The sequence below is a fragment of the Nelusetta ayraudi genome, unplaced genomic scaffold (genome assembly GCF_046127955.1).
Source record: "Nelusetta ayraudi isolate G7.1 ecotype Tasmania unplaced genomic scaffold, CSIRO-AGI_Nayr_v1 ptg000120l, whole genome shotgun sequence".
Taxonomy (NCBI): Eukaryota; Metazoa; Chordata; class Actinopteri; order Tetraodontiformes; family Monacanthidae; genus Nelusetta; species Nelusetta ayraudi.
In genome coordinates, this window is record NW_027466170.1 from 442,825 (window position 1) to 452,155 (window position 9,331).

Here is a 9,331-nt window from a genome sequence, read left to right on the forward strand (position 1 = left end):
TGCATTCACCCTATGACAGTAGGGAGAGGCTCCAGCAGCAAGCCTGAGGTCAGGAAGAAGCAGGTCTTGAAAATGGATGGGTGGCTGGATGGACCTTTGAAAACTGAATGGCAAAAAACAAAAAAAAAAAACAACCTCAAAGTACTTCAACCACTCGGTCAATCAATCCTGATAACATTTGTTCAATTAGAAATGCAAGACAGCTGTGAACCAAATGCAATATTGCCTGCACAGACGACTCAAAGGTGAACATTTTCATCTCGACGTCCTTTATTACATTAGTGGAGGCCCACTTTAGAGCGAAGGCGAGAACGCCTCCTGCACATGGAAGCGGTGAAACGCTTCCCTCATCCTGCACTCTGGCTCTTCGGTGGGCGGGGCTTATATCCCAGCTGTCCTCGTGTGTGAAGGCGGGACTTTCCTCGAGCGAGATGCGCGCTCTCGTCCACCGAGATGTGTTAATTTATTGGGCCTCTGCTGTCTGTGTCGTGCGTCCCAGACGGCTCCTCCTGGCCGCTGCCGTCCGGCAGGAAGCGACGGTTCAAAGGCGCTTTGAGATGTTTGAGATGAGCTCACAGTGGCAGCAGGCGGTGGTGGTGGTGGGGGGGGGGGGATCCGTTTCAGCGCCATATGCTCGATCCGCCGTTGACGGCCTCCGCCGGCAACTGTTGCCCTGCACCGACCTTTGACCTTAAATTTCATATGCGCGGCCACATCTAAAGCGAGGACCCCGTCGGATTAGTTTTTCCCTTTGTCTTCTTTCTTCCACTAAGACTAAATCCCCTAAAGTGTCCGGCCTGAGTGTCATCTGTCGCTTTCAGCTGGCACGTCGCCGTGACGGGCTGCTGCTGCATGATGCTGGGGAGGATTCCCACCAGCTCTGATTGGCATTCTTATTGCAGGTAAAAAGAGAGAAAGAGAGAAAGAGAAAGTGCTGAGCATATTCTTTGTTCCCCCCCCAAAAAAAATCCCTTTTATTGTTTAGTCACTGTTGCTTTCGCCCAATGAAGACTGGCTGAGACATAACTGGTGTGGAAGCTTGGACATATTGCACGCATCATTTTTTTGTAATTCTTTTTTTTTTGCAGCAGCAGCAGCAGGCTAAAGCCCCCAGTGTCTTTGCAGGAGGCTGCAAACACAGGGCTAAATCAGATGTTTTCTGCAGTCTGTAATTAGTTTTCAGGACACTTGCCTTGTGTTCAGGATAAAAAAAAGTACATATTTGAAAATGAAAAAAAACCCAGTTGGAGTGAAGGCCTGTCTGTCCCTTCCAGCAGGGTTAGCGTGCCGCAGTGTGTGGCTGATCCAAAGTTGCCTCAGTCCCCTTTGAAGCATCTGAGCCGGCTTGTCTCCTCTTTATGTGAGAACATTTGACGCTGTTCTGTCGAGGGGCCGGCAGCTTTGATCAGCGTCTCGGCCCGCTCCCGTTTCAATCCCTTCCCCTTCACCTTCACACCCAGCCTGCAAACCCCCCCCCCCCAGCAACCCACTGCCTCTGTCCTGGGTTCTTTGGTTGTTCTCTTAAAAAAGAAAAAAGAAAAAAAACAACAAGCAGGTACAACCTCTGACAGCAGGCAACTAACGACACAAAATGCTATTAGACAGGAATTGAATGTTTACCATGGGGCTCACGCCTCCGCTGATTTGGAAGCCAGATCTGAAAATCTTCTCCTGCTGCTGCTGCCGCTGCCGCTTGATTGTCCTCCCTGGCGCTCCAGACAGGATCTCACAGTTCTTTATTGACCCCGTCGTTGTGTAAGAAGTGAGAGTGCAGACACCTGTGGAGGTGTCTCCACTCACACATAACACACGTCCTGCTGGGACACAAACTAGAGGCTTTCATCCAAGGCACTGGTCCTCGTTCACAACTCCCCATTTGTATAATGAAATAAAGTAGACTTGATTGCTGTTGAACCACAGCAGGTTTTGTTCCGTCGTTCTTCAGCCTTCACTGACTGTGTGCGTGGAGCGTTCAGTCTTTTAAAAGGACCAGTGTGGAAGTTTTCTACCCTTTAATGGTAAATTAAGATTATTTGGGGACACACTAATCCATATTTCCCAATTTCCCACTTGATATCACATACTGTACATTTCTTACAGTTTCGATGTCGAGATCAAACAAGATAAAAAAAAAAAAACACTATTTTTTTTGGCTGACTTAAATGAACAGAAAATCTGGATTTTTCTTTTTGATTCCAGGAAAATTTGTTTTCAGGGAAACAAATCCCTTTAAAATCTTACCCCATATCAGAATGCAATAAATCACTTTATTAAAGCGGAAAAAAAGGAACCTGGTGTTTGCTGTGATGAAGGCAACACTGTCGAGCTGAGTGTTAGACTACAATGTTTGAAACTTAATTTTAACATATGTATATGTATGATGCTACACATCTCTGTTTTATTTATCGAAAGACATATATATCAAGACATATTTATTGACATCTCTCATCAACATTACAACATAGAGTGGTCACTCAGCAGGAGGCTACTGGTCCATTAAACTATGACCTTTCTGAAATACAATAGGAATATTTATATTAATCAAAATGGTTTGGCCAGTCTGAAAAGAGCTTTTAGCTACATCCAAAATCCTTTCTACACAAAAGTTGCTGACATTTAAAGAGAAAAAGAAGTGTGAACGGTCCCTTGACTGTTCTTTGTTAAGTGTTAAATGGAAAGGCTCGCTCCGGCTCCAGGTGTGAAAAAAAGAGTTGCACTAACGACTCAAAGCCAGGGGAGTCACACTCACCACTAATAAAGGGACTGGGGGGGCGGGGGGGGCTTCAAGGGGGGCCCACAAGCTGCTGAGGCCCTTGTGGAAGACGAAGCAGTTATTTGATGTCCTTCTGCGTTGCCAAGGTAGATTTTTCTCAACAGCAATTTGTGTTTCTGCCGAGCAACGTCCTACTTTTACTGGAAGACGATTACAAAGAATACACCTTGTTCCTTCTGCTGGGATGTAAAGCCGCTCTGCTGCCCATCATAAAGCACGAGATATTCCGTTTTGGTTGAACTGAGTGGACTGATCCGACAGATCTTCCCACAGCTTTCATACGTTTGAAACCTCACAGGATTGTGGGAGTGGATCAGCCCGGCGATGCAAAAACACAGCCGGACGCTGATTTATTTCGTGTGTCGGGTAGTCATTTTCCTTCCTAGCAAGAGGCACATTGTCACATCCTTGCAACAAAAAAAAAGAAGTAAAATCCCATGAGTCCATGCTGCAGCACAGCTCAGACGCCTGCCCAGTCCGCGGCTGTGGGGCCTACCAGGGCCTCCACATGGACCGGGGGTAGGTGAGGGTGGACACGCTCAGGGCTTCCCTGTTCTCGGGAGCCTCCGGGCCGGAGCTCTGGTTGTGCTCGCTGTCGGTCTCGTCCAGGTCGGAGCAGAGGTCCTCGCCGGACACGGAGGACGGCGCCGGGGAGAGGACGGAGGACGAGGCGCTGCTGGACACGCTGCGTCCTCCGGGGGACACCAGGCTGCCGCAGAGCGAGTCGCCGCCGAGGGCGTCGCCCATCAGGTCCGTCAGCACGTCCTGGAGGTGGTCCTCGTTCAGGGGCATGCACTCCAGCAGGTGGTTGAGCAGCTCCGCCGCCACCGTGGCGTCGATGCCCGGACAGCTGGACACGAACATGTGGACCTCGTGCATGCACTGGATGTAGCCGGCGGCGAACCTCTCGCTGGCTTCCTGGTTCAGCGTGTCGGTTTCTGCAAGAAGGAGCAGAGGCGTGAGGTGCTGAGACAGAGTGAAGAAGCACCGCCAGGAGACCCTGCTCAATGGTTGAGTGCTGCACTTTTGTGCACATGTGACATGTGAAAAATCCAGCAGGAAAGGGACTATTGCAGCCTGCAGCTTGTAGGTACACTGGGTGTTATCTATTTTGTCTTTTGTACAAAAAGTGTACATTTTAAAACCCCGCGAAAAGAAAGCAGAAATTGGTTGTTCTTGTTGTTCCTCGACTGCTAAATGCTAAACACACCCTTGCAGGGGTCCTGCAGCCCTGTGAGATTACATCTTTCTTGTCGTCCTGCTCTTTATTTTGCAACAAACAACATCAAGCCAAAGCTTGGCGAAGATAACAACGGCGTTAATGATAACGCGTCAAAACGTGAAGCTGTTTTTGATCATGTTGCATTCCTTTGCTTTTAGCTCTTAATTTCAACAGACTTTGTGGTTGTATTTCACTTTTTGAAATTTGCTTTTGGACTACCTCAGACAGCTTACCTTATATGAATCCGAAAAGGAAGCTTTAAATCGCAGAGTAACCCTGAAATGTTGTTTTTTTTTTTTTTTCAATGACACCTGAATAGCTCTAAAAAATCTAAAGTGCATCTGTCTTATCAGCCATTTGGTGACCTTTCATGCCACAAACACAGCTCAATGATAATATTCATCATGTCCACCATGTTGTCCCAGGATGTGATGAAGTATCACCTTGGCTCCGATTCTTCAGGATGTCCTCCACCTTCTTCACCGTCATCTCCAGCACCTCTGCGTTCTCCATCTTGGAGTGAAACTGTGGAAACAAACCAGCGGAGGAGCTCCATCAGAACCAACAGGTAACACTGGTGTGTGTGTGTGTGTGTGTGAGAGAGAGAGAGAGAGAGAGAGAGAGAGAGAGAGAGAGAGATACCTCTGTATCCGCCAGCAGGGACCGCAGCTCCTGCAGGCTCTCGTTGATGCGCGCTCGCCTCTTCTTCTCCACCAGCGGCTTCCTGGTCTGCAAAACATACACACAAACAACACACTTTCAGGAACACAAATTCATAGCTGGAGTTGCTATCACGCCGTCTGTCCTCCACATTATACACATCATTGTAAGCGCAAAGTGCTGTCCGCAGCGTCCCCACTCTACCTTTCTGTCCCCTTTCTGTCCCCCGCAGTCACTGTCGTCTCCTTCCATGTCGAACCCGGGGGCCATGGTGGTGGTGGTGGGATGCAGCTGGCGGATGGAACCGGTTTCCGGGGAGAGTGGCTGAGGAGAAGCCGGCCCACTCGCCTCGCAGGCGTCCCGTGTGTGGTGGAGGGAAGGACGGGCTGGACTGCTGGGGCCGCCGGGGCGGCTGTTGTCACTATTTATAGGGGCTCATTAACATGTGAATGGGGGCCGAGCCGCTCTCGCCGGGGGACAACGGGAGCGCACACGGCCCGAGCCAATGAGCGCGCGCCGCCTTTGTCTCCGGCCAGCGCCGCTGTGCGTGCGCCCCGCGAGGAGCTGGATGGGCTTTAACCCAGACAGTTGGTACAGAGGCTCTGTTTTGACCCCCACCCCCCCAACACCGCCTCCCTCTATCATTGTGGCTGCTGTGTCTCGAGCGCCATTCAGCTGCACACAAGCCCGCCGTCTGACAGAGGCGCGGTGGGGCTGCAGCAGCGCTGTTTTTTTTTTGTTTTTTTAAATCACAAGGGCGCGTTTAACGTAGGAATTCGTGAATTATAACGTAATAATGACGCACATCTGCACGCCCGTTGTGATTTACACGTGGAACTTTTCAGGCAAGATTGCCGGGAAAAGTCTTGCACTCATGTTCAAGCTGGCGCCGCTTAAAATGCGCACTTTCGGTGGAAGCCTGCGCCTCCAGCTCCTGTTTTCTGTGCTGCCCATTCACCCTTGGCTGTTGTTGGCTTTTGTGCCGGCCTCGGCAGAATCCAGGCGGCTGTTTGGCGGATGTAACGCGATGCCTCCACTTGGCAGCTGCTGCTGCCGCCGGCGGCCCCTCAGCCCCGGAGTGAATCAGCCGGGGGAATTAAGGGCCCTTCTCCAAAGAAAGCGACAGGTGTTGGCCTGCGCCTCGTTTGTTCTCTTCCCCCCGTTGTTTGGAGACTGCCAGTGTGTGTGTGTGTGTGTGTGTGTGTGTGTGTGTGTGTGTGTGTGTGTGTGTGTGTGTGTGTGTGTGCCTGCCTGCCTGCGTGCGTGCGTGCGTGCTTGCTCGCATGCAACTCCTAACTATGCACTCTCACGTTGCATGTGCCGCTACAAGACAATCTACACTCAGGGATCTCTTTAGCAGGTTAGTAATAGGAATGTTGGGTAAGTAGCTTGTAGTGGGGTCTGTGTTGCATTGCACACACACATTTTTATTTATTTTTTTTTAGACACACTGGCGATGAAATGATAAGGACGTTTTGTTTTTATTATCAGTGAATTGAAAACTATGACTGTTGATAGTGAACTAACGCAGGTTCTTGCTGCGCACAATGTCTATTTGTTTATGTCCAATAAGGGCCTCGGGCCTCTGCCCTCGTTATTTTTCTGCACGGGCATTATCATGCAAATCACCTGCACAATGGAGCGGCCGTGTCTGCTCGGGAAAGGGGCGGGAGTGGGGGGGGCATGTATGTGCACCACCTGCCAGGTATAAGCAAGGTCGAGGTGCTTTTCAAACGTCCCCTTTTCCGCCGAAATAAAAATAGCGCCGCTATAAACTTTATGTGTCCCCCCCCCCCCCCCCAATAAAAGGAAACCGTCTCAGAGCTCTGTGGTGGGGAGGTTTTGGCACCTCGCCGTCGTTAGATACCCTGCACGTTCCGGATCTGTGATGGTGTGACTGTGAGGAGAGCAGCTGTCCCGACTCGCTTTTGTTGGAGGAGAGCTGCGCCCAAGCAGGCCCCCCCTCTTCCCCCCCCCCCCCCCCCCCCTCTCTCTCTCTCTCTTTGGCGGCCCGTCATAACGGTTCTAACAGCGAGGGAGCGGACCGTGCGCGCTTTCAGCCAAGCCAAGTGGTTATTATATCGTTATTAACACGTCTGCTCCCCTTGATTATATGAAATAACGCGTTTGTGCTTACACGTAATTTCATAAATGGCTCATGTAGCCTCTTTAAACATATTCTTAAAATCTATTTTGTGTTTTATTTTGTCCCTACGACACATGACTCAGTTATATTCCATGAATCTAATTGGCCTTGTAACAACATGGATGTGCTATTCTCTGCATTTAACATTGTTTCATGAAATCTGCTCCCAATTATCTGTCCTGACTCAACGTAAATGACACGAACAACAATGTTTCGCTAGGGGGCAGGCTCACATACAGTAGAAGCTATTTAAACATACTGTACATGAGAGGGACATTGATACGAGCAGGCATGGTGGTGTTGTCTGCGTTGGTATACTTATTCTAGAAAGTTATCCAAGTTATTTTTTTTTGCACTTGTATGCTGTTGCTGTGTAAAGAAAATGAAGTACAACAAGGAATTTAAGATTATTTAGCAACATTTTCTCATACAAAAGTATGTAATAGAGCTAATCTGATTACTCTTCAAGAGTATTCTGTTAATTGAGTGCTACTGATTATAATAACATAACTGATTAAAATTGGGTGAACATTAATTTAATAACAAAGATTGTGTGGCTTGAAAAGACATTTTATTAATATTATGTTGGTTAATAAAACAGCAAAGGGGATAAAAAAAAACCAACAACAATGATTCTAACCAAAAGAATGGTCTAAGAAGCAAAGTCTTATTTAATAATATGAAATAAATAAAGCTGTTAATGCAATAAATACACAAAAAAAGGTTAATAAGAGCCTTCTATAATGCAGGCTACGAAAAGTCAACTTCTGAAGGGAAGTACCGAGAAGGTCTGTATATAGAATCATTATAACACACCTACAATAACATTCAGTGGAACACAAGCGTCCCATGTGTTTGTTTGTCTTCTGAGCAGCATATCTATAAGATACATAACAGAGGAGGGTCTAACAGGGATGAGATGAGAAGTCTTCACCAGGGCCTCCACATCTCCAGCATCCCCAGGGGACAGCTCTGGAAGGGTCCGGGTCTGGCACCCTGCCTCCCGGGGCTGGGCTCTTCTCTGTGGGCAGTAGCCGGAGGCCTCCTCGCTGAACCCGCAGGAGGCGGGCTGTCCTGCCTTTGCGTGGCCTGAAGGGGGCGCTCGTCAGTGGACCGCGGCAGGGATTTGAGCAGGTGGTTGAGGAGGCGCGAGCCCAGGGTCTTATCCATCCACTCGCACGTGAGGAGCATGTTGTGCACCTCGTGCATGCACTGGATGTAGCCTGTGCTGTATTTCTGCTGGGCTTCCAAACTTGTCTTGGAGTCTGCGTGAGGAAGGTGGGAACAAACACGGTGCATATGTAGGATTAGAGCACCTCCTGGTGGTGGTTTTTGATATGTTGAATCATTCACTTTTATAGCACATTACACGTCATGTTGCCCTCCATTAAAAATACTTCATCGATGACGGTTTCCAAATAATAAACAAATAAAATAAAAAATAAAACCAAACTTGTATATAAACTAACTTAAATATTGGCAGCTCAGCTTGTGGTAGACAGACATCCTGCAACAAGTGGCGACTCACCGTTGAGTTTGGTGGTCTGGATGTTCTGGAGATGTTTCACCGTCATCTCCAGAATGTCAGCCTTCTCCAACTTGGATTGCTGTCACAAAACACCGTCGCAGCACAGAGTCATCAGCAAGACGTTGTCGCTCACCCGCTTCTCACACACACACACACACACACACACACACACACTCACGTCCAGCCTGAAGGCTCCGATGACGGTTTCCTTGAGCTGATCCAAGCAGTTGTTTATCCTCTCCCGACGTTTCCTCTCGATGAGCGGTTTCCGCAGCTGTAGAAGACGGAGCAGGGGGTGAAATGAAATGGACCGTCGACGTGAGGGCCACGCGGTCCTCCTGAACAGGAGGATTCGGTCTAAAGGATGTAAAACAGTGGAACATACCTTTCGTTCCTCTTTGGCGGCGGTATGTTTCCCCACGTTGTGCGCCACGGGTGAAGCAGTCATGTTTCTCCGGGGGTCGTTTTCCCTGTGCGCGAGTGTGTGTAGATATATATGGTTGTTTTTTTTTTGCGCACCCTCTGCCTCCTCCACGCCGGTTCTCTGCGCGCCTCTAGGGCCCTCGGCGCGGCGTGGCACTCTTATTTATCGGCCCCCAAATTAGCATGTGAATGCTGCTGCTCTTTGGCTGAGGGATTTTCCCACACACGGGCTCCTATCATTCAAGACTGACAGGTCACTGCCTCCATTCAATGCTGAAGAGTCCTGGCCTAGAAAAAAAAAAAGGAGGCACGTCACAAGCGACAGATGTCCAGCCTGGAACTGTGCTGCGCTCCGCCCTGCTTTATCTGCGTGCATGGCCAACAGCGAAACTCGGCGTTTCCTCTCCTCCCAGATATGCACGAGAGCGTGCGAGTTGCGCTTTTACCCCGGGAAGCCCCCAACACCCAACCCTATTGCACCCCACCCCACCCCACCCACCCCAGGAGCAACATTACACCTGCAGAGGCAGACAAACCGGTTCCCTCAAAGCTCGCGACAAATGAAAAGAGACACAGCAA

General features: G+C 49.3%; 2 protein-coding genes across 2 annotated transcripts; both read right to left on the reverse strand.

Annotated features, from left to right (window-relative positions):
- Positions 1–2,419: 2,419 nt before the first annotated feature.
- On the reverse strand, positions 2,420–5,047 carry her13 (hairy-related 13). Its single transcript, XM_076050012.1, has 4 exons — positions 4,860–5,047; positions 4,638–4,724; positions 4,439–4,520; positions 2,420–3,711 (listed from the first exon to the last, which is right to left on the reverse strand). Exons 1-4 carry the CDS (start codon positions 4,923–4,925, stop codon positions 3,266–3,268), a joined length of 681 nt encoding a protein of 226 aa, XP_075906127.1. The 5' UTR covers positions 4,926–5,047; the 3' UTR covers positions 2,420–3,265.
- A 2,312-nt stretch (positions 5,048–7,359) lies between these two features.
- On the reverse strand, positions 7,360–9,130 carry her8.2 (hairy-related 8.2). Its single transcript, XM_076049750.1, has 4 exons — positions 8,715–9,130; positions 8,508–8,603; positions 8,330–8,408; positions 7,360–8,066 (listed from the first exon to the last, which is right to left on the reverse strand). The coding sequence occupies exons 1-4, from the start codon at positions 8,775–8,777 to the stop codon at positions 7,732–7,734; spliced, it is 573 nt and encodes a 190-aa protein (XP_075905865.1). The 5' UTR covers positions 8,778–9,130; the 3' UTR covers positions 7,360–7,731.
- Between the last annotated feature and the right edge of the window lie 201 nt (positions 9,131–9,331).